The sequence below is a fragment of the Geotrypetes seraphini genome, chromosome 4 (genome assembly GCF_902459505.1).
Source record: "Geotrypetes seraphini chromosome 4, aGeoSer1.1, whole genome shotgun sequence".
NCBI classification, from domain to species: Eukaryota; Metazoa; Chordata; class Amphibia; order Gymnophiona; family Dermophiidae; genus Geotrypetes; species Geotrypetes seraphini.
This window is the reverse complement of record NC_047087.1, coordinates 48,651,775-48,676,371: the sequence shown is the minus strand read 5'-3', so window position 1 is coordinate 48,676,371 and position 24,597 is coordinate 48,651,775. Positions and strand designations below refer to the sequence as shown.

Genomic DNA, 24,597 nt, shown 5'->3' with positions numbered 1-24,597 from the left:
TTTTCTGCGGCCCTCCAAGTACCTACAAATCCAAAATGCGAGGGAAAGAAGATCTGGTCTGCGGTGGTGCTCACGGGTTTTGACATCACTAAGGACCACTGCCAGGCATGATGGTTCCATTCCACAGGAGGTTATTTGGGGCCTGGCAGTCATGATAGGAGGCTGCTTTGCATTCATTCTATTTGTAGAGGGGCGATGTAGCTGTGGTTTCCGCAGTATGGTGCTCTCAGGCAAGGATGGCTCCTGCTCACATGTGCTAGGGAGGTTAGCCTCTGTATGATTGTGGACAACACACTCTCTGGAATGTAGTACAGTGGTACCTTGGTTTAAGAGCATAATTTGTTCCAGAAGCATGCTCTTAAACCAAAACACTCGTATATCAAAGCAACTTTCCCCATAGAAGATAATGGAAACTTGAACAATTTGTTCCACCAACCCCCCCCCCAGGCTACAGGCACTGCTCCAACGCCCCCCCTGCGAGAACTGCTGAAACGGCATTCGCCCGCCCTTCCTCCCAAGCACGGTCCTTACCCCTTCTGCTCGTTGTAAGGGTGAATGCGAGCTCCCGCCTCTTGCCTGGGCTGGGCCTTGAGCACTTTACTTTATACAGATTGTGCTGCGTTGTGGAGGGTTTGGGGGGTTGTAACCCCCCCATTTTACTGAAAACTTCACTTTTTCCCTAAAAAACAGGGAAACAGTTAAGTTTCCAGTATAATGAGGGCAGTTACAACCCCCCAACCCCCCACAATGCCGCCGTTATCTGTATTAAGTAAAGTGGGGGGGTTCCCCAACAAAACCCCCTGTCGGAGCCCCTAAAAACACTCTTTTTCTTTGGCGCGCGCTTCCATCTTGCGCTCAGTTGTCGGTGTGCGCCTTTGTCTTTGGCGGTTTTGTCTATGAACCTATACTGGCACTCAACATCTCGCAATCAGTTTTAATTAGACTTAATTGAAAGTTAGGCACCTAATTTGAAAAAAAATTAATTCTTCAAAGTAGGTGCCTAGCCCAAAACGCCTACATTAAAAGTAGACATGGTTAGGGGGCGGATCATCGCCATGTTTTCAAGTTAGGTGCCTGTTTGTGAATCAGGTGCTGTTAGGCTCTGATATCGGTGCCCAACTGTTAGGATGCCGAGTACTAACTAATCGTGATTCTATAATGGGCGCCTAAGAATCTGTGCCTATTTCAGCTCCTAACTTTAGGCGGTCTTTATAGATTCAGGGTCTTTGCGTTTCATAGCCTATCCTTTACTCTGGAGTTTGCCTTTTCTAGCCATACCATTGTTAGCATTATAAAATATGTGTGTGTGGCAGTTCAATACTATATTTAATATATTTCCATATAGGACAAAAACAAGCTGATGGATGCTTTGAAACATGCTTCCAATATGCTCGGTGAGCTCCGGACATCCATGTTGTCTCCAAAGAGCTACTATGAACTTTGTATCCTTTGAGAAGCAGAATTCTTGATTTACTGTGTGCATGCCTAATTTATTAATTCTTGCCTTTCATTTTGTATTTGTGAGGGAAATCCCTTGATATATTATACTCTGTATAGGTGACATGATTAGTTGACATGCAGATATTGTTTTCATGTGTGTTTAAAATTTATCTTTTGCTTGCACCTCCTAGGATGTAAATAAGGATTTTAGGACACTTCCCCCCCCCCTTTTCCTTTTGTTTACTCTGTTTAAGATACTTACTATTAGCCTAACCCCCAGAGACCCAAATATAGAAAAAAACGTAAAAAAATGTTTTCGAACGTTCACATGTTGTTATAGGAGGCTTGTGATCCCTAATCAGTGTTTTTTTTTTTTATTTTGACATTTTAGTAACTTTTGGGGAGGATGTTGTAAAATTGCAACGCTGGGCCTGTAAGGTAGCAGAATTTCAATAGTGTCACTCTCTCTCTGAACACATGTAAGGAATAATTAAAAGTTTATTTGTACTTTACAGCTTATAAAGACCCACCTAAGTTTATGTATATACACAACAACAATAGTATAATAAAGAAAAAAGTAATTTTTATTATCAATTTAATACAAAAAATGAGTATCATATAAAAACGCAAATTTTTCCCTGTGAAGCGCCCATTGACTTCTATCAGCGGTAATCAAGAAATTTCGTGTTTTTGCACAAAAAATTTCATGTTAGCGCAAATACGGGTAAAAACGGCCACGCTATGAAATAGCACTTGTGCTATCTTCATAGCACGGTTTTGTGAATCGAGCCCTATATGTGCATGTTTTATTTGTTCATTTATTCAGTTATGGTAGTTCCAAAAACAGTTATTTTGCTCTGAAAAGCACAGGCGAACATTGCACTTCCTGCAAAGTGTGTTGGTATAGCCTTTTGCACAGTGTCGGCACCGTCCTCTATCGGCTTTGATGGGAAAATGTCCAATCATGTCCTTGCAAACTTCCTTTGGAGGGTGTGCATTTGACTTTTTGGCTGTCATGGCAGCTGAAGAACCTCCATCATCTGTAAACTGCCTCTTTTGGGAAGTCAAGGTGCCCCCTCTTGATGAAACTGGGCTTGCAGATGGTCGCCCTCGCTTTGACACTGACCCAGCCGTTCCGATCAGGATAAGAGAAGATGCCAACTGGGCCTGAAACATTCTCCTGTTTAGCATCTGTTTCTTTGGGATATCCAAAGCTTTGCAGTCCCTTTTGTACAGGAGCCAAGCATTGATCACAGCTAGGTTAATGGTGTGCCAGAAGATGTAAAGGTACCAGCGGTAGGACTTCAGTGGAAACTTGTATTTTGCTGCAAATGAGTCTAACAAATCCACTCCGCCCATGAATTTGTTATAGGCAGCCACGATATAAGGCCTCTCAACTTCAACAAATCTTTTGGCAGTTTTGTCCCAGCGTTGAATCTTCTCCACTGGTTGTGGGCCAGCAAAGGAAGACACAAGTGTAACCTGTCTGTTGTCAAACCATTTCACAGCACAAATGTTGTGATTTGACTCCACTCTGACATCAAAGCTTCCTCTTCCCTTTTTCTTCAAGCTTTTCTCATCCTCAAGATTACAGTTTGGAAGGCGCACTTGTCTGGCTGTTCCTGTGTAATGAATTCCACAATCCAGCAGCCTAACTATCAATGGGATGCTGGTGAAAAAGTTGTCTGCATAGATCTTGTAGTTGTGACTATGTGGAAGTGTGGAAGCAAGTTTCATCACAACATCCCCTGATAGTCCAAGTTCAGATCTTGCCCGTATTCCATTCACACTGCCTTGGTACACATCAAAATCACAAAGTATACCAGAGATTCCAGTCCTTGCCCACAGCTTGAACCCCCATGGGTTTGGCTTGCCACGCATGTACTGTTTGATGCTGCTGAATTTCCCCCTGAAAGGGATCATCATTTCATCAACAGAGTTATGTTCTTCAGGGACCACTTTTAGGCATTTCTCTCTGAAAGCATCAAGCCATGGTCTGAGTTTCCAGAGTTTGTCACTTTTTTGTTCCATCTCAGACACGGTTAGATTGTTCACAAAATGTAATGATGTCAACAGAGACTGGAATCTGTTTCGTGACATTACATCAGCGACAGGACTGTATCTTGTGTCTGCTTCCCAGTACATACGGACTCCAGGCATTTGGACAAGACCCATCTTCAGATACATGCCAATCATTTGCTCTATTTCCTTTGTGTTTGTGTTTATAGATGATCCTTTCTTCTGAAAACTGTACTGATTTGTGTTATCTGCCAGAGCGTTGATCATATCTTCTGTCACAAACTTCTGAAAGTACTCCAGTGGTGTGCAGAGGGAATGGACATCATTACTCCAAAGCAGGCAACAGGGTTGTATGACTTCATGGCCAGATAAACAGACCTATTTACACATTCAACCATCCAATGGTGTTGCAGAACTGAACAATAGGTTCTATTAGTAATGTACATGAAGTTTTAAAAAGAAAAAAAATGGGGGAGGGTTTATTTTGTAGCCTTAAATGTGATGTTGTAATATTACAACACTGGGTCTCAGGGGAGTGCAGACAAAACCTTGCTATCACTTTGACCCACTGTTGTAAAATTACAACATAGAAATAACCAGCTCTAAATCTCTTAAAATCAGTATATTCAATGATGTCATAAAATCTGCATGATCTACACATATTAATGATCACATAAAAAAATATTTCAAGCTTTTTACTTACTTTAGTCCTGATGTATCCCGTCCAAAACAACAAGATGATATACTCCAAAGCAGGCAACAGGGTTGTATGACTTCATGGCCAGATAAACAGACCTATTTACACATTCAACCATCCAATGGTGTTGCAGAACTGAACAATAGGTTCTATTAGTAATGTACATGAAGTTTTAAAAAGAAAAAAAATGGGGGAGGGTTTATTTTGTAGCCTTAAATGTGATGTTGTAATATTACAACACTGGGTCTCTGGGTGTTAAAAAACTTTCTTGCTACCCTTTATAAGCTGTGTTGAGAAAAACAAGATGTGTGTTTTTGGATTCCGAGTTTCTTTCATGTAATGCAGATTTGAGCCTTTTTTTTTTTTTTAAATTTAATTTTTTTCCTACAAAATTTTGGTATATTTGCCTAAAGTTACTAATATATGCTACTGCTTTATTGTGCTTTATCACAGTTAATACGTGAGTGTTCCAAGCCTCAGTCTGGGGTTCCACCTGCCTCTCTGGGCATTCCAAGCCTCATTCTGCTGCTCAAATTCCTTCTCTTTTAGTGTATTTTAAGTCTTCTTCTGGAATCACTAGAGACTTTGACCATACTCTCATGGAAATCCCATGATTACTACTTCATACAAGTGGGATTCCCGCAGTCCTCATTCCTGTGCAGCTCTCTAGCAGGTAGCGGTGCTCACAGCTGGAGAAGAGAAAGAGAAGACTTGGGTTGTTGGGGGTGATTTGTGCCAGAAATGAAAGGGAGGAGGAGGAGGTGGTGATTCAGGCTGCAAATGAGGATGATAAGATGAAGGCTGGAAATGTTAATTTGAGAAAGGTGAGAGCAGGACAGGGCAGTTCTGGTAGCAGTGATTCTTAAGTAGAAATGGGGACCTGTTTTGTTCCATTCTGCTGGCAGTAGGTAAATAGGGGGTGAATAGTACACAGCAAAGGTGAACAACTGAATCTATGTTCAGCATTTGCCACACACATATGACTCTTAAAGCACAGATTTGCTGTGCACATTTACTGGCAATGTGGTAGAGACTATATGCATGTTTTTCCTATGCAGAGATGCCTATGACTTCCAAATGAGGATTTGGGGTCATGACTAAGGTGACCATATGTCCCGTTTTCAACGGGAAAGTCCTGTTATTGGACCGACCATCCCGTTGTCCCAACCCACTGTGTTGGGATGATGAAATGTCCCGTTTTCAGGGACAGCATCCCGAAGCTGTGCGCGGGGACAACGGGACAGATAATCGCTTCCCCTCCCTCCAGCGCCGATTCAAACCCCTGTCCGCCCTCGCCGCCCAGAAGCCTTCTTCCCGACGTCAATTCTGATGTCGGAGAGGAAGTTCAGGGCCAGCCAGGCAGTGATTTCTGTTTATATGTTGCACTATATTTGTCTATTTTTCTATAGTTACTGAGGTGACATTGCATATTTTAAAGTCATCTGTCTTGACATCTTTGAAATCCCCCAAATATAAATTATAATTAACATTTTCTCTGCGTTTAGTGTGCTTTGTGGTTTTTTTTTTTTTAATTTTATGGTTACTGTTATGAATTTAAAAAGGGGAGTGTGTGGCGCAGTGGTTAAAGCTACAGCCTCAGCACCCTGAGGTTGTGGGTTCAAACCCACGCTGTTCCTTGTGACCCTGGACAAGTCACTTAATCCCCCCATTGCCCCAGGTACATTAGGTAGATTGTGAGCCCGATGGGACAGACAGGGAAAAATGCTTGAGTACCTGAATTAATGTAAACCGTTCTGAGCTCCCCTGGGAGAACGGTATAGAAAATGGAATAAATAAATAAATATTATGTGTACATGAAAAATGAATGGAAGAAATTGGGGGTGGGGCTAGAGCGGGATTGGGGGTAGGACTGACAATTAATGGATGTCCCGTTTTGATGAAAAAAATAAATGGTCACATTAGTCATGACCCATGATTTGGGAACTGCTGCTTTATAGCCACTCTTGAATGCATTTGACATTGAATAACTGAACATTTTATAGAGAAACTGTGGGGAATGAATAAAGTTTTGATACCAGAACAATTTTAATGTCAGAGGGAAGACTTCCAGGTCAGTCGCAGGCTGCATATAGGAGGGGCTGCGGCTTTGTGAAGAGAAATGTAGCTGGGAGTAGGGAAACACCTGCAGGAGGGAGGGAGGCACGAATTTGGGATGCAGAATGGAGGGAAGTACAACGAGGGTTGCTTTAGGACACAGAAGGGAGGAGGAAGGTTATGTTGGGACAGGAAGGGAGGAAGAGAGGGCACGTTGGCACAGGAAGGGAGGGAATACCAACTTTGGACAAAGGATATAAGAAAGGAGGGAGGGAGCATGAACCTGGGACACAGAATGGAGGGAGGGAGGGGAGCATGAACTTGGTACATAGGATGGAACAATGGAGGGTGTAAGGGAAAGATATTCTGAGATGGGGAGGGAATAGAAAGGGAGAATTGTTGGACATGGGTGACATAGAGGGAATGAGAGATGGTGCATATGGGGAAATAAAGAAAGTGGCAAATTATTAGGCATAGGGAGGGAGAGAGAAATATTGGACATGGTGGTGTGAGAGGCATGAGGTACAGATGCATGAGAAAGAGAGGAATGTTGAATGTGGTGGTGGAGAGGGAACAATAGGATGGATGAAGAATAAAAGTAAGGGTAAACCTCCTATCTTTTTCTATTTAAACTACAGTACTTTATTTTCTTTTGAAGACTATTTCTTTAATGTTTTTAAAGACTGTGTTCTGTACAGGATCTGAATAACATACAAATTCAACTTAAGAATGGTTAAAAAAACAGAACTCGTTCTTAACCTGGAGACCGCCTGTATCACCCTGTCTTGGTTATGTTATTCTGTGGTTTGATCAGTGTTCTCTAAACATTTTTTTTAACTGTGATCCATTTTACAGAGTAAAATATTCCTGTAGCCATATGCCTTCTATTCCTTCTCTGCCTCTCTCCATGTCAACTTTGGCCATCAGTTGACAATGCTGAGCAGGCCTTGCTACTACCTGGAGCCACATAGGTCAAGTTTTAAAGTACCTTGTTGGCCTGCACAAGCTGATAATACCACTCCTAGCAACTAGTGAATAGTAGTCTTTTCAAATAGATGCTATGTAATCCAGTGTTTTTCAATCTTTTTACACCCATAGACTGGCAGAAATAAAAGAATTATTTTGTGGACCGGCACCGGTCTGTGGACTGGCGGTTGAAGAACAGTGCTATAGAGCCCCCTTCAGTTAGTACCAAAGTAATCGAACAGCAAGCACTAAAACAGAAAAATAGGAAGGGAGGACTAACATTTCTGTTCTGCCACAAACTTACCTGAAACCCAGCAACAGCCACAAAATCCTGGCGCAACAGGATTAAGAAAGGGAGGGAACACAAAAGTAGCCAATCGGAAGCCTGCTGCCAGCAGCCAATAAGCGACGGGCTCAAAGGTCAAAGCCAGGTTTAGCTGCTAGTCTAGCGTGACCTTCATTAACGGCAATTGTATTTCATGTTTTCTAGGGCTCCCTGTGTGTAATGTAGTCGTTTTCTGGCACCACACACAACATGGTAGCTAGTCTTGTCGACTGACCTCATCGTCCACGACCGCATGGGATCGGCTCCTTACGTCAGAGCTCGTTGCAGAGAGAGCATGGCGGCGCCGTGGTTGTGCTTTCCTGCAGCTGGGCTCTTCGGAAGAGGAACCCGAGTCGTGACTGTGACTGTAAAGTGGTCTGTGAGGGCTCTACGGAAATGCTCTGTCCAGGTGCTACTCCCTGAGGAGGAGGTGGTCAAGCTAATCGGAAGCCTGCCGCAAGCAGTCGGCAGGATATTAACCGCAGACTCGATATCGCCGGCCCTGCACGGACCGGCAGAAATTTTCTGCGGACCGGTGGTTGAAGAACAGTGATGTAATCCATCTAACTTTCAAAATGCCAGGTAAGAATTCTTAGCATCTTGAATTCAACTTTGAGCTGATGGTCAGATATATATAATATTATGATCCTTAATCTCGATAAAAGACATGGCTATTTCTGATGAGCTGCACTATCTGGAAGTATACCTGACGGATGAATTTGCCAAAGGAAGGAAAGTGGCTGATCTTTATGAGCTTGTACAGTATGCTGGAAATATCATTCCAAGGCTGTAAGTAATGAGGATGTATCAAAAGTTCTGCTGAATTGACTAATAATTAGATGAATATGTCATGACTATCTCTTATGAGTGAAATGTATATGCCAATGATAAGAGTACTTTTCATTAAACAGATTACTTTGAAGAAATACATGTGATTATCCCAGGACAAGCAGGCAGGTATTCTCACTAGTGGGTGATGTCATCAGACAGAGCCCCGGTACGGACGTCTCACAAGCACGTGTTGCTTGTAGAAACTTAAAGTTTCTAGATGCCCGCACCGCGCATGCGCCGGTGCCTTCCTACCCGGAGATCCGGGCGTGTCTCCTCAGTTCTTTCTTTTCCGCGGATCTGAGAAGTTCAACTTCTTCATGCGCTAGCTGAATTCAGTTAAATTTGCCTTCCTTGTCCGCGTTTTCGTTTTCGTTTCTTTTAATTACTTTAACAGTTCTTTTTCTTTTTCAAAAAAAAAAAAAAAAAAAGGAGAAGATTATTTCCTCCGGCGGGTCGAACGGGCCGGCCACGTGGCTCAGGCCCACGGGCTTCGACCTCGCGGCAGAGATTTTCCGGCCTATGTCCCGGCCAATCACCGGTTTTAAAAAGTGCAGCAAGTGCCAACGCGCGATTTCACTCACGGACCCTCACTGGCGCTGTTTGCAGTGTTTGGGCCCTGACCACATCCCGAAATCGTGCGGGCCTTGCTCTACCCTTACGGCACGCTCTTTCAAGCGGCGTTGCCTATTGTGGGAATCGATGTTCAAGATGGACGCAGCTAAGGATCCCTCAGCCTCCACTTCATCTGATACCTCCCCGGTGCGGGCGAAACCGGCATCGACTCCTCCTGCATCGAGTGCGGTGAAACCGGCATCGCTCGCCCCGACACCATCCACGAGCTCGACGTCGGTGCCTGCCCCGGTCTCCTCGGTTCAGGTACCTCTTCCTTCCACAGTGCCACCAATGGTCATCAAAGTGCCGAAAGCTACTAAGCAGAAGCACTCGACCTCGAAGGAGCGCGATGCCCGTGCAGGAGGACCCCCTTTCGGTGCGGATCCCTCCCTATCGGCTTCGCTACGGTCCGTGCTGGAAGCTCAATTCGTTGAGCTCATGCAGACCATCGGACCCGGGCTCATCGCTGCCATACAGGGTGACCTCCCGGTACCGGTCCAAAGGGGCGGTCCGCCCCCTCCCCCTCCCCCACACCGTTCGACCTCGACAACCGACGAGGACGAACGAGGGAGGGCGGCGATACCCACGCGGCAAGCCTCGCTTACCGACATGCCGCCATTAGAACCCATTACGCCTCCGCGCCAACATGGGACCAGACCTTCGATCGATACTCGAAGCCCTGGGCATAGTCAGGAAGAGTTCCTCCGTACTCCTTACCAGACTTGGGTAGCATCGCAGGAACCCGCATCGCAAACCCAGTGGCGATCCACTGCTTCCAGCCCTATCCACTTGGGGACCTCGGGAGACCATGCGATGCACAGACGATCCCGATCCCCGTCCCGCCACCGAGACGGGCACCGATCGAGACACTCATCCTGGCACTCCTCACGCTATTCGGAAGTGTCACCGCAGAAAAAACTGCAACGTAGGGGATACTCCTCATCAGAGGCGTCCCCTCCGAGGGGCCCAGAGTACGAGGAGACACCGGTGCCCGATTCTCCTTGTCACTCCCCGATGTCCACGGACCTGGAGGCCTCCTCCTCCGCCAGCCCGTCCCACAGACCGACGCTGGCGGAACAATTGTCCTTCTCATCATTCCTCCGACAAATGGCGGATGATCTGGATGTGACCCTTGACACGGGCTCCCGATACTCCAAAGAGTATCTGGACACCATGCATTTACCTAACCCCCCAACGGAGTCGCTTCGGCTCCCCCTGCATAAATTGCTGGATCAGACCTTCATGCAGTGTTTCGAAACACCGTACTCCATACCGGCGATTCCCAGCAAACTCGATGCTCGATACCGCATCGTGCACCATAAAGGGTTCGAGGGCCCCCAACTCTCCCACCAATCCCTGCTGGTCGAGTCCTCCCTAAAACGCTCTCATCCCTCCCAGGTCTACGCCTCTGTACCGCCGGGCCGAGAGGGGAGAACGATGGACAAATTTGGTAGAAAATTCTACCAAAACTCCATGATGGCGTCACGGGTGCTAAACTACAACTTCTTTTTCTCTTCCTATTTGGAGTTCTTCTTGCCGGTGCTCCGCAAGTTCACTCCGTTCATAGACAACCAAGCTCGATTCGAGTTCGAGGAAGTGGTAGCCTCTCTCTCCCAATTACGCCTCCAGCTGATGCAATCCTCCTTCGATGCATTCGAACTCTCGGCACGCGCCGCCGCAAGCGCGGTAGCGATGCGTCGCCTGGCATGGCTCCGTACCATCGATATGGATCCCAACCTTCAGGACAGACTCGCCAACGTACCATGTGCTGGAGCTGACCTGTTCGATGAGTCTATCGAAACTGTTACCAAGAAGCTGTCGGATCATGAAAAATCCTTTCAATCCATCCTGCGGCCCAAACCCAAACCTCAACAGTCTCGACCTTCCAGGCCACCCCTGATTTACCAGCGGCGTTACATGCCCAGACAAACGCCTGCTGCGAGGCAGCCTGCGAAGAGACAACCTCCCCAGAAGTCTCAGCAAAAACCTCAGCCACCGGCCGTACCTAAGGCCCCCCAGCCCTTTTGACGCCCCCCCCCCGGGAGCATAACCTCGGCCTCTCCCATAGGGGGCCGCCTCCATCTTTTCTACCATCGATGGGAGGCCATAACTACGGACCTATGGGTCCTCACCATCATAAGAGAAGGATACTCTCTTCAATTCCACCGGGTCCCCCCCGGACCATCCCCCAAGAGAGTATCCTTCAAGCTCGACGCAGACCGCCTTTCTTCTTCAGGAAGTCCAAACCTTACTCCAGCTTCGGGCTGTCGAGCCGGTCCCGTCAGACCAATTGAACCGAGGGTTTTACTCCCGGTACTTCCTCGTCCCGAAGAAAACGGGCGACCTGCGACCCATTTTAGACCTTCGGGCCCTCAACAAGTTCCTGGTCAAAGAGAAGTTTCGCATGCTGACTTTGGCTTCTCTATACCCCCTCCTCGAGCAGAACGACTGGTTATGCTCCCTGGATCTCAAGGAGGCCTACACTCACATCCCCATTCACCCGGCCTCCCGAAAGTTCCTCAGATTTCGGGTGGGAAATCTGCACCTACAGTATCGAGTGCTACCATTCGGCCTATCTTCGTCCCCCAGAGTCTTCACAAAGTGCCTGGTGGTAGTGGCCGCAGCACTCCGGGACAGGGGTCTACAGGTATTCCCATACCTCGACGACTGGCTCATCAAGGCCCCGTCAGCCCCAGAGGTCACTTCGGCGGCCGTGGCTACAACCTACTTCCTCCAGAATTTGGGCTTCGAGATCAACTTCTCCAAGTCTCATCTACAACCCACCCAGTCCCTCCCCTTCATCGGAGCGGTCCTGGACACCACCCGACTCCGAGCATTCCTACCTCGGCAACGCATGGAGTCTCTTCTTCATCTCTGCCAGTCGGTGTCGACTCGCCAAACCCTACCGGCGAGACAACTGATGGTGCTCCTGGGCCATATGGCCTCCACAGTACATGTGACACCCTTTGCCAGACTCCACCTCAGGATCCCCCAGTGGACCCTGGCATCACAGTGGAATCAGACATCCGATCCACTATCCAAACGCATCTTAGTCACACCTGCTCTTCGGCAGTCTCTACTTTGGTGGATGACCTCTTCGAATCTATCCAGAGGTTTGCTGATGCACTCTCCCCCCCATCAGAAAGTCCTCACGACCGATTCGTCGAATTACGCATGGGGGGCCCATCTGGAGGGTCTCCGCACCCAAGGATTCTGGACCAATGCGGAGAGACTACACCAAATCAATCTACTGGAACTCAGAGCCATCTTCAATGCGCTCCAAGCTTTCCAACACCTACTCCACGACATGGTAATCCTCATTCGCACAGACAATCAGGCCGCCATGTATTATATCAACAAGCAAGGAGGCACGGGCTCGGCCCTCCTTTGCCAGGAAGCTCTACGAGTCTGGGACTGGGCGGTGCGCCACAACACCCTACTCAGAGCAGTATACATCCAGGGGGAGAACAACGTCTTAGCAGACAAACTAAGCCGTCTGCTACAACCGCACGAATGGACTCTCCATTCCAGCCCCCTTCACCAAATCTTCACGCAATGGGGGACGCCTCAGATAGACCTCTTTGCGGCTCCCCACAACGCCAAACTGCCTCAGTTTTGCTCCAGGATTTACACTCCTCATCGCCTCGAGGCAGATGCTTTTCTACTGAACTGGGGGAAACGATTTCTATATGCGTTCCCACCATTCCCGCTGATCCAGAAGACTCTGGTCAAGCTGAAACTCGAACGGGCCACCATGATTCTAATAGCTCCTCGGTGGCCCAGACAACCTTGGTTCTCCCTCCTACTCCAACTCAGCAGCAGGGAACCAGTACCACTTCCAGTGTTTCCTTCACTACTTACTCAACATCAAGGATCACTACTTCATCCCAACCTGCAGTCTCTCCACCTGACAGCTTGGTTCCTCTCAACGTAACCCCTCACCAATTCTCACAAGAAGTGAGGGAGGTCTTGGAAGCTTCCAGGAAGCCCGCCACTCGACAATGCTACTCCCAGAAATGGACCAGATTCTCCTCATGGTGTGTTTCTAAGTCAAAGGAACCTCAGCGAGCTTCCTTATCCTCCGTGCTGGACTATCTCCTACACCTATCTCAATCTGGGCTCAAGTCCACATCCATACGAGTCCACCTGAGCGCTATTGCGGCGTTCCACCAGCCTCTACAAGGGAAACCCCTCTCGGCCCATCCGGTGGTCGCCAGATTTATGAAAGGACTCTTCCATGTTAACCCTCCTCTCAAACCACCCCCAGTGGTTTGGGACCTCAATGTAGTCCTTTCCCACCTCATGAAGCCCCCGTTTGAACCACTCAACAGGGCCCCTCTGAAGTATCTCACCTGGAAAGTGCTTTTCCTTGTAGCCCTTACGTCCGCTCGCAGAGTCAGCGAACTCCAGGCATTGATGGCGGACCCACCATTCACAGTATTCCACCATGACAAGGTGGTCCTCCGCACTCACCCGAAATTCCTGCCTAAGGTGGTCTCCGAATTTCATCTCAACCAATCCATTGTACTTCCAGTATTCTTCCCTAAGCCTCATTCTCACCACGGAGAATCAGCCCTTCACACTCTAGACTGCAAACGTGCCTTGGCTTTCTACCTGGATCGCACCAAGCCACACAGATCCACTCCTCAACTTTTTGTCTCCTTCGATCCTAATAAGCTGGGAAGACCCATATCAAAGCGCACCATCTCTAATTGGATGGCGGCTTGTATCTCTTTCTGCTATGCCCAGGCTGGATTATCACTTCCTTGTAAGGTCACAGCCCATAAGGTCAGAGCAATGGCAGCCTCAGTAGCATTCCTCAGATCAACACCAATCGAGGAAATTTGCAAGGCTGCCACCTGGTCCTCGGTTCACACATTCACCTCACACTATTGTCTGGATACCCTCTCCAGACGGGATGGACAGTTTGGCCAAACAGTATTGAAAAATTTATTCTCTTAAGTCGCCAACTCCCCCTCCATCCCACTGAGGTTAGCTTGGAGGTCACCCACTAGTGAGAATACCTGCCTGCTTGTCCTGGGATAAAGCAATGTTACTTACCGTAACAGTTGTTATCCAGGGACAGCAGGCAGCTATTCTCACGTCCCACCCACCTCCCCTGGGTTGGCTTCTCAGGCTAGCTACCTGAACTGAGGAGACACGCCCGGATCTCCGGGTAGGAAGGCACCGGCGCATGCGCGGTGCGGGCATCTAGAAACTTTAAGTTTCTACAAGCAACACGTGCTTGTGAGACGTCCGTACCGGGGCTCTGTCTGATGACATCACCCACTAGTGAGAATAGCTGCCTGCTGTCCCTGGATAACAACTGTTACGGTAAGTAACATTGCTTTTCTTGCCAACTGGAAGCCCTAGTTTTGAATTAGTTAAATGCAACAGTATTACCTAAATAGATTTTATTTTTAATTATTTAAGAGAGAAAATTATGAAGATTTACCTGTTTTCTATTTTCTTCTTCATTAAAGAAAAAGTGTCAAATTTTTGAAAGCTTCTTTAACACAGTCATTCATGCTTATATGGGTTTTAAGTAATTCAAGCTGGTACTATTTACTGGAAAAAAAAATCAAATGGGTGGCAGGATCACACAAAGAGTAAAACCAAAAAAGAAAAAAAATGGAAAAAGCCACAGAATTCCAAGGTAAAACCAGGAGTACACAGTTAAAGCTAAAAGGTTTTTTATTGGTTAAATAAAGGTGAGGCAAATTAGTCCAAAAATAAAGTAAGACCTACCTAGTCCATTTGTAAAGTAGGGCCCAACATGTCCATGATGACATCCGCCTTCCTCAGGCATCCCTGTATTTGGATTAACCTCATGTAGTGTAGGTTCTTGTGCAATCTCACTCTATTCCTGGACAAGTGGGTAGTCATTCCCATCTCCTGAGATATCTCATAGGAAGCTTCATTTACATATTTTTCACCCTCCCCTCTTACCTCAGGACTGCCTTCTGACTTCAGTTGTCTTCCTACAAGCAAAACAGGAGCTAGTTTTTTCTGCTCGTTTGTTTTTTCTCTAACTTCAGTATTTTTGCAGCTTTGCATGTTTGTACTGCAGAGGTTCCCCATGGGGACAGTTCTAGCTGTGAGAGATTGCAAACTTTACTGGCAAAGTCTGCTTCCATGGGGTTGGCTGTTCTGCAGTACTTCTACCTGGACAGCCTGTATTCACAGATTGAGGCTCAGGGACCGTTCTCAGGAGTGTTGCTCACCCCAGGTTCATCTGCTATTGGGTTTGAGTGTATGCTGCATGGTTCCATGGTGGTGTATCCAGGATCGGGGCCGACTGCATTCCGCCACCCGTTCATGTGCACGGCATTTCTGGGTGAGGTAGAGAATTCTGGCCGGAGCGTTGAGCCTGAGAGGCAGTCAGAAGACCAGCAATACAAGTTTCAAGGTTTGTGGGGCAGAGGATCTCCCTGTAAGCTGTTTTAGCTTCCATCTTGTAGCTCCCAGCACACAGCATGGCACAATGAGTAACAGGCTGATAGCCTGTGATATTGATTTTGGGGGTCTCCATATTGGGATTTTAAGTGGTTTGGAAATTAGTCCTAGGCCCTTCCACCCCCAAAATCCTAAAATTGCCTTGTTTTAGGGTGTCGTCGTAGTTTCCTGGGCAGTTTTATTAGTAAAATTGCTCCTACAGCGGCCACCTTGGATTTTCCAGATCTGAATTTAAAGCTTTTTTTCTCTCTAAAAGCTTCGTTTTTGCAAGAAAACACATCAGATGGACTCCTCAGGGTAGGATACTTCAGATTCATGCCCTGTTTGTGGCGGATGGCTGACAGGTGAGCATCTGTGTTCCACGTGCCACACAGTACGTGAGGGGGTGTAGTGGCATTGGCTTTAGCCCCCTATGCCCATTTGGGTGGGTTCTACTGCTCAGTCCATCCGAGGCCAGTCCAAAAAGTTGAAAATCGGCACGGGGGCAGCACAAGTGCATTCCCAGCAAAATGCAGCTACAATTCCAAGTCTAAAGCCCGCAAATTCTCAAAGAACTCAAAGGAGGACTTGCAGGAGGTGGCCGTCCCTTAGTATCAAGGGTTCCTTCCAGAGTTTATTAACATGCTCGTTCAGGCTCATCTAGCCAAGAAAAATTCACTAAATCTGCCTACAGTGGTGTCTCTGGAGTCACCCAGGACATTGGTCCCCAGCAGAGGGGCCATGTGCAGCTGAGGGACGATCTGGAACCCCTTCCCTAGATGTGGATCCCCAGCAGTTGAGGAATAATCTGTCAACTGACGATTCAGATAATCCAGATGATGTGACCATGTCTTAGATTACTCAGGCAGGAACCTTCACACTGGGGGATTTGGCTGCAGTCATAGATCTCCAGGATCAAGATCTAGGAGCTGCTCTTGATCTTGGGGAGGACCCCACAGTGCGGAGACTATTGGTATTGGTAGGGATTATTTCAGAATCCCTTCAGGAACTAAAATTGGAGGCTAGCCAATCCTTGACAAGCACTGCTCACTCATGAGTAGCACAAAGCTGCAGTCTTCCTCCTTTCCTGACCACCCGTCATTGCAAAAATGCTCATGGATCAATGGGAAGCACCAGAGAGTCCTCTGAGAGTTGCCAAGGCCATGTCCAAACTCTTTCTAATGGCGGAAGCCTTTAATCAACGTTTCTTCAAAGGTGGATTCCTTGGCGGCACAGGTCATCAAGCATACTTCAGTGAGGACGGAGTAGTGCTGAAGGAAGCACAAGACTGCAGGATTGATTTTGTGCTGAAAATGGCTTTTTGTTTCTGCAGCCTTAGGTTTGAAAGTGGCTGCAGCATTAGCCTTTGTTGCTATAGCCTGTCACTTCAAGCTGCACCTTGATCCTGACTATAGTGCTTAAGGATCTTTTATTTTTTTGTTTCTGGCATGCACTATGAAACTAATGCCCTGTATGACCTGTTTAGTGGTGAGCAAGCTGTCGGCATACTCTTATCTCCGCGTGCCAGTTGTTGTAGATCTGACAGTGATCAGGCGGTTCATCGTCTAAGGCGAAGCTCAGTGAGCTACCCTTTAAGGGGCAATTACTGTTCGGTAAAGGTCTGGATGACTTTATGGTTAGTGTGCAGGACCATAATGCTAAGTCCTTGCCAGACAGCAGGCCCCGGTCCGCTAGGGGACAGGGGCGTTCTAATTTTCATGCCTCCAGGCAATACTCTAGAGGTCCCTCAGATCAGAGATCTTATCAGACAACCAACCGCGGTTTGGTCGAGATAGGTATCTGCAATCTTTGGGAGTCCACCCTACTTCCACCCCAAAGAAGCAGTTATGACATTGGGCCCTCGACTGACTCTTAGCAGATCAGAGGGAGGCTCTCGGCATTCCTGATGGAGTGGATGGACATCGCTATAGATATTTGGGTTGTGGACAAGCTCGAGTTTTATCAGCCTCTTACAGAATTTTTCCTGGACGCTCCAGCAGGACACTCAAAGTGGCCAAGGACAAAGCCATTGTCTAGAGATTGCTGGACATAGCAGCCACTAAGAACATAAGAATTGCTGCTGCTGGGTCAGACCAGTGGTCCATCGTGCCCAGCAGTCCGCTCATGCGACAGCCCTTAGGTCAAAGTCCAGTGCCCTAACTGAGACTAGCCTTAACTGCGTACGTTCCGGTTCAGCAGGAAGTTATCTAACTTTATCTTGAATCCCTGGAGGGTGTGTTCCCCTATAACAACCACCGGAAGAGCGTTCCAGGTTTCTACCACTCTCTGGTGAAGAATCTATCCCCTTTCAAATTTAGAGAGTGCCCTCTCGTTCTCCCTACCTTGGAGAGGGTGAACAACCTGTTATCTACTAAGTCTATTCCCTTCATAGGGAGGGGTGTTGTTGATCTTTTCTGGGGGTGGGGCCTGGTGTTGCCGATCTTTCCGGGGGGGGGGGGAGGGGCACGTTACCGATCTTTCCTAGGGGGGGGCACGTTGCCGTTTCATACCCCCCTCCCCCCAAACACCCCCCAAAACTTCAGTAGTCTTTTCTTCAGCGGCCCCCCTTGCCAACTACGGGCCCTAGGCACGTGCCTGCTGGGCCTATCCGTTAATCCAGCCCTAGGTATGACATCCACTTTCTCCTGCTTTGAGCATCACCATATTGTAAAATGGTTGCACTGGAGGCAGGAGTACTTGGGTGTTTCTTCTGCCTCCCAGCGTTTGGAGATACATAGTGGTGGTTGTAGAGTTGGAGCCATCAGAAAATACTTTTGTGGAATTCTGGGTGGGTGGATAATCAGGGGCTAACTTGGGCTATCAAGGATATTGGGTGATCTGAGATGTAAAATCAGAACAGAGAATGATCTAAAGTGAAGTATGGAACTTCATCTTCATTCCAGCCTCTGCATAAAGATTCAACCTACAAGAGGAGTAAAAACTGTTGTAGATTCAGCTTTATACATTGGGAGCAATTTTTTTCTTAGTGATTTGCATGCTACTGCACTACCTTTAACACAGTGATTTTATGCTAATATTTCTTATCCCAGGACAAACAGGCAGTATATTTTCACAGATGAGTGATGTCATCCACGGATCCCTAGTAGGGACAGTTCAAAAGGACAGTACTGTCCTTTAAAACTTCTTCAAAAGTCTCAAGGTTGCTTGTACTGCATGTGTGCCAGTGTCTTCCCACATGATATTAGTTCATAATACCATCAGTTCTCAGTTTTCCATGGAGCTGAGAAGCTGTACTTCTCAAGCTGCTCTAAGGTGTGTCAAACTATACTCTTTTTTTGTGTCTTCAATATTTCATTTTTCTTTTCAAATTTTATCTTATTCTTTATATTCCATTTTTTGTGTTTGGGCATTCTGGCTGGGAGCATCAACCGTTTTTCAGTATACAATTTACTTAACCTCCCTTGGATCATTGAGTCCTTTGACTTTGCATCTACAGTTTTCCTCTTGATTCCTCCTATTCTAAACTAAACTAAGCCTTAAGTTTGTATACCGCATCATCTCCATAAAGATAGAGCTCGGCACGGTTTACAGGTAATTCAATAAATGAGGGAAGGACGTAATAAAGAAATTAGAGGTTATGAAGAGGATAGCTAGCTTTACATTTTAAATAGATAGTTTACGTTTTGGAGAAAAGTCAGGTTTTCAGATGCTTTCGGAATAATTGGAATGAGCCTAGATTCCACAGCGGGGCAGGGAGTTTATTCCAAAGCTCAGTAAATTTGAAGAAAAGGGATTTCCCTAATTTCCCTGCATACATGACACCTTTTAACGAGGGAAAAGATAGTTTGAGTATGTGGGTGGATCTGGTAGTGTCAGGTCTCGAAGAATTCCAGGATAGTGGGATTATCCCAGGACAAGCAGGCAGCATATTCCCACACATGGGTGACGTCACCGACGGAGCCCCGCAGCGGACAGCCTCGAAAGCATCTTGCTTGAAGATCTCGAGCTTTCGATTGCTGCATCGCGCATGCGCGCGTGCCTTCCCGCCCAAACTAGGGGGCGCATCTCCTGAGAGGATCCTCAGTTCAACGTTTTCCGCGGAGCCGAGAAGACTTGTCGACTTGGTTCCCGTAGCGTTGTGCCTTCTCTTCACCGCGGCTGAGTACTCTTTATTGTTTTCGGTCGCTGTGTTTGTAATTCTATTTCTAATTCTATTTTATTTCTATAAAAAAAAAAAAAAAAAAGAGACATCTTTTTGTTTTTCTTTAGCGTCGGGTTGGAAGATTGAGGCCTAGGCCTCTCTTCTCCGTTCTCGACACGGACTTTGTCCTTTCTATGTCCCGGCCTGTTACCGGGTTTAAAAGGTGTTATCAGTGCGACAGAACTATTTCCATCACTGATCCACATAGTCGGTGTATGATCTGTCTCGGGTCGACTCATCGCCCCGAAGATTGTATTCGTTGCCTCACTCTTCAACCTCGTGCTTTTAAACGCCGCTGCGACAGATTTTTGGAGCTTTTTCCTCGTATGGAGCCTGAAAAAGCTGTGGCCTCGGTCGAGGCATCTGTAAAATCCTCGACTCCGGGTCCAACCTCGAGTACTAAAACCTCGACCTCGCCTCCTCGACAGGCCTCGGCCTCGAAGACCTCCGGGTCCTCGGCCTCGAAGGCCTCGACGATGTCCTCGAAGCCTGGATTGGGGGGTAAGTCTCCTGCTTCCTTTTCAGGTACCATTTCTAAGAAGCCGACAGAGTCTACCTCCATTCAGCCTGGGGCCCCAGGTTTGACTCCGTCTTCCAGACCTTCAAAACGTGCTTCCAAGTCCAGGGAATACTCTCGATCGAGGTCGCCCTCCTTGGAACGCACGAGACCTCCTGTGACTCCGAGTCCTTTGGTCTCCGTCCCCATGTTTGAGGATATGCTGAAGTCAATTCTGACTACGCAAATTTCCTCAATAGTGGCTCAGTTGGTACCGGCCTCGACTCTGTCTGCGCAACTCCAGCCTGAGCATAAATCGGCACCCTCTCGGCGATCTCCTCGTCGCAGGTCTCGATCCAGGGTTTCCTCGTCGGACTCCTCGTCTGAACATGGAGCTAAACAAGCATTACCTCGATCCAAGCACAGGTCTCGATCTTCGAAGCTTACCTCTACAAAGAGCTCGAAGCATTCTGATATTACTTCTAAAGCTCATACTACCATTGCCTCTTCAATATCATCGAGGCATTCGAGGTCGAGGACACCACCTTCGAGGCATTTGTCTCGAGAAAAATCTCCTCTTACTAAGCCTCGTACTCCGCGCACTTCTCCGACTCGGAGCCTTAAGCGGAAACATTCAGCCACTCCTCCTCTGACAGGCAGTGGAACATCTTCCATCACTTTACATCTTGAATCTGAGCCCCTATCTCAGTATTCACGCGAGGCTTCTCCATCTTTTTCAGTGACACATCGTTCTCGTTTTCTTTCTCCTGAGGAAGCCTCGACCTCGAAGTCTGCTTCTTTTGCTAAATTTGTCTTCGACATGGGGCAGGCTCTTAATATTGATTTACATTCCGATTCAAAATACACGCCTGAATACCTGGCGGATATGGAACTTTCTCATCCTCCTAAGGAGACTTTACGTCTACCCATGACACCGGTGCTGAAGCAGACGTTTCTACGTAACATGGAGACTCCTTATTCTGTGACAGCTATTCCATCGAAGCTGGAGTCTAGGTATCGTACTGTTCCATGTAAAGGGTTTGAGAAATCTCAACTTTCTCATCAATCCCTAGTGGTGGAATCTTCCCTGAAGAAGGCTCACCCATCTAAGGTGTCTGCAACAGTTCCACCAGGACGCGAAGGGCGAACTATGGACAAGTTTGGGCGCAGACTTTATCAAAATTCTATGATGACAAATAGAATTTTGAATTATAACTATGTCTTTACTTCATATTTTAATCATTTTTTGAAGCAGTTGTCATCATTTTGCCCAGACTGGCCCAAAGAACGCCTTTCTGAATATAAAAACATTATTCAATCTATGTCTCAGTTACGTCTCTTCATGTTGCAGGCATCTTACGATGCTTTTGAGCTATCCTCCAGAGTCTCGGCATTTGCAGTGGCTATGAGACGTCTTGCATGGCTCAGGATTGTAGATATGGATCCCAATTTACAAGATCGTTTAGCAAACCTGCCGTGTCAAGGTTCTGAGCTCTTTGATGACTCTATTGAAGCAGCTACTAAAAGGCTTTCTGAGCATGAGCGTTCCTTCGCCTCTCTGCTTCGTCCGAAACCAAAACCTTCTGTGACTAGAGCTTACAGACCTCCAGCTCGTCGTTACCCCATGAAGTCCACACCGGCTTTTTCTAGGCCTCCACCTAGGCGGCCACAACAACAACGTCCTCAAAAGCCTCAGACACCTGCTCCAACCAAAACAGCTCCGTCTTTTTGACGGTCCAGTGATGAGCATTCCAACCTCTTTGCATCCAAATTCCTCCCTACCCATCGGAGGTCGCCTTTCCCTTTTTTCATCTGTCTGGGAAACCATTACATCGGACCTTTGGGTCCTTACGATCATCCGAGAGGGATACTCTCTGCGCCTGCTTCAGGTGCCTCCAGATCACCCTCCAAGAGAGTGTCTTTCCAGTTCCTCGCAACTTCCTCTTCTTCTTCGGGAGGCTCGAGCTCTTCTTCACCTTCGAGCAGTGGAGGAAATTCCTCCTCCCGAACACAACCAGGGGTTTTATTCCAGATATTTCCTGGTTCCAAAGAAGACGGGGGATTTGCGACCCATTCTGGATCTACGAGCTCTCAACAAATTTCTAGTCAAAGAAAAATTTTGCATGCTTTCTCTCCCGATCCTGTACTCCCTCATGGATCAAGGGGATTGGATGTGCTCACTGGATCTCAAAGAGGCTTATACTCACATTCCTATTCATCCAAATTTTCGCAAATATCTCAGGTTCAAGGTGGGGAACCTTCACCTTCAATACAAGGTTCTTCCATTTGGCTTAGCAACCTCCCCTCGGGTCTTCACCAAGTGTCTGGTTGTGGTAGCCGCGGCTCTTCGAGCCCAGGGATTGCAAGTTTTTCCTTACCTCGACGATTGGCTTATAAAAGCCCCTTCTCTTTCAGGGGTTACGCAAGCGACCCTTCAGACTATTTCTTTTCTTCAAAGTCTGGGGTTTCATATCAACTTCCCAAAATCTCAGTTAGTTCCAACTCGATCGATTCAATTTATTGGGGCGGTGTTGGATTCCGTCCGCATGAGAGCTTTTCTTCCTCTCAACCGACAGAATACTCTCTTAAACCTTTGTCATCATGTAACTTCCCTATCAACTATCAGAGCGCGTCAAATGATGGTCCTTCTCGGTCACATGGCATCTACAGTACATGTGACTCCTTTAGCAAGACTACATCTTCGCATCCCTCAGTGGACTCTGGCATCCCAATGGCAACAAGCTCTAGATCCACCTTCTCGCCATATAACGGTGACGCCTTCTTTAAAGAAGTCTCTCCGCTGGTGGATGCTCTCTTCAAATCTTTCCAGAGGTTTGCTGTTTCACCATCTTCCTCATCAGAAAGTTCTCACAACAGATTCGTCCGAGTACGCATGGGGAGCCCACGTAGATGGTCTCCGTACGCAAGGATTATGGACGGCCACAGATCGTCGATGTCATATCAATCTGTTGGAACTCAGAGCGATATTTCTGGCTCTCAAAGCTTTCCTTCACATCCTTCACGACCAAGTAGTCCTTGTTCGGACGGACAATCAAGTAGCAATGTATTATATCAACAAACAGGGGGGAACGGGTTCCCATCCTCTGTGTCAGGAAGCTCTGAAGTTGTGGCATTGGGCGATTTCACACAACATCTTTCTTCGAGCCGTTTATATTCAGGGTATTCAGAATTGCCTTGCAGACAAATTGAGTCGTCTGCTTCAACCTCACGAATGGACGATCAACTCCCCCACACTTCGTCAAGTATTCAACCGATGGGGGACTCCTCGGGTGGATCTTTTTGCGTCACCCAACAACTTCAAACTTCCTCTGTTTTGTTCCCGCATCTTCTCCCCTCTTCGTCTCGAGGCGGATGCTTTTCTACTAGACTGGAGGAATCAGTTCCTTTACGCCTTTCCTCCTTTTCCTCTGATTCTCAAAACTCTTGTCAAGTTGAAGTCGGATCATGCCACAATGATTCTCATAGCTCCTCGGTGGCCCCGACAACATTGGTTCTCTCTTCTTCTGCAACTCAGCATCAAGGAACCTCTTCTTCTGCCAGTTTTTCCTTCTCTGCTCACTCAGAGTCAGGGATCCTTACTTCATCCAAACCTGCAGTCTCTTCATTTGACAGCATGGTTCCTTTCTACCTGATGGATTCTGCTGAATTTTCTCAGTCTGTTCAGGATGTTTTTCTGGCTTCCAGAAAACCGTCCACTCGTCAATGTTATAGTCAAAAGTGGACCAGATTTTCTTCTTGGTGTTCCACTCATAATCTTCAGCCAACTTCTTCTTCTTTGGCTTCTGTTTTGGATTATTTACTTCATCTATCCCAGTCGGGTCTCCAATCCACATCTATTAGAGTTCATCTTAGTGCAATTGCTGCTTTTCATCAGCCTTTAGAGGGGAAATCACTTTCGGCACACCCTCTAGTTTCTCGTTTTATGAAAGGTCTTTTTAATCTCCATCCACCGATCAAACCTCCTCCTGTGGTATGGGATCTTAATGTGGTCTTGGCTCAACTGATGAAACCTCCTTTTGAACCTATTGACTTGGCTCATTTTCGATATCTTACTTGGAAAACTGTTTTCTTGATTGCTCTCACTTCAGCTCGTCGAGTTAGTGAGTTACAAGCTTTGGTTTCGGATCCACCTTTTACTGTTTTTCACCATGACAAGGTGGTACTCCGTACACATCCCAAATTCTTACCTAAGGTAGTGTCTGATTTTCATATCAATCAATCTATTGTTCTACCCGTATTTTTTCCTAAGCCACATTCTCACCCTGGTGAGGCGGCTTTGCATACTTTGGATTGTAAACGTACGTTGGCTTTCTATCTTCAACGTACTCAACCTCACAGAAGTTCTCCTCAACTTTTTATTTCTTTTGATCCAAATAGATTGGGTCATCCCGTTTCGAAGCGTACTATCTCCAACTGGTTGGCTGCGTGTATTTCTTTCTGTTATGCTCAGGCTGGTCTTCCTCTACAGAGTCGAGTAACGGGCCATAAAGTCAGGGCTATGGCGGCTTCTGTTGCTTTCCTCAGATCAACTCCTATTG

At 47.0% G+C, this 24,597-nt stretch overlaps 1 protein-coding gene across 3 annotated transcripts in view; it reads left to right on the top strand.

Moving 5' to 3' along the window:
• Positions 1-24,597, top strand: part of VPS35 (VPS35 retromer complex component) — a 169,109-nt gene that overhangs the window by 29,476 nt on the left and 115,036 nt on the right. For all 3 annotated transcript variants that reach the window (XM_033941682.1, XM_033941681.1, XM_033941683.1), the window contains exons 3-4: positions 1,346-1,442; positions 8,168-8,291. In XM_033941682.1, coding sequence (XP_033797573.1) covers positions 1,346-1,442; positions 8,168-8,291 — 221 coding nt within the window. The remainder of the gene's footprint in view (positions 1-1,345; positions 1,443-8,167; positions 8,292-24,597) is intronic.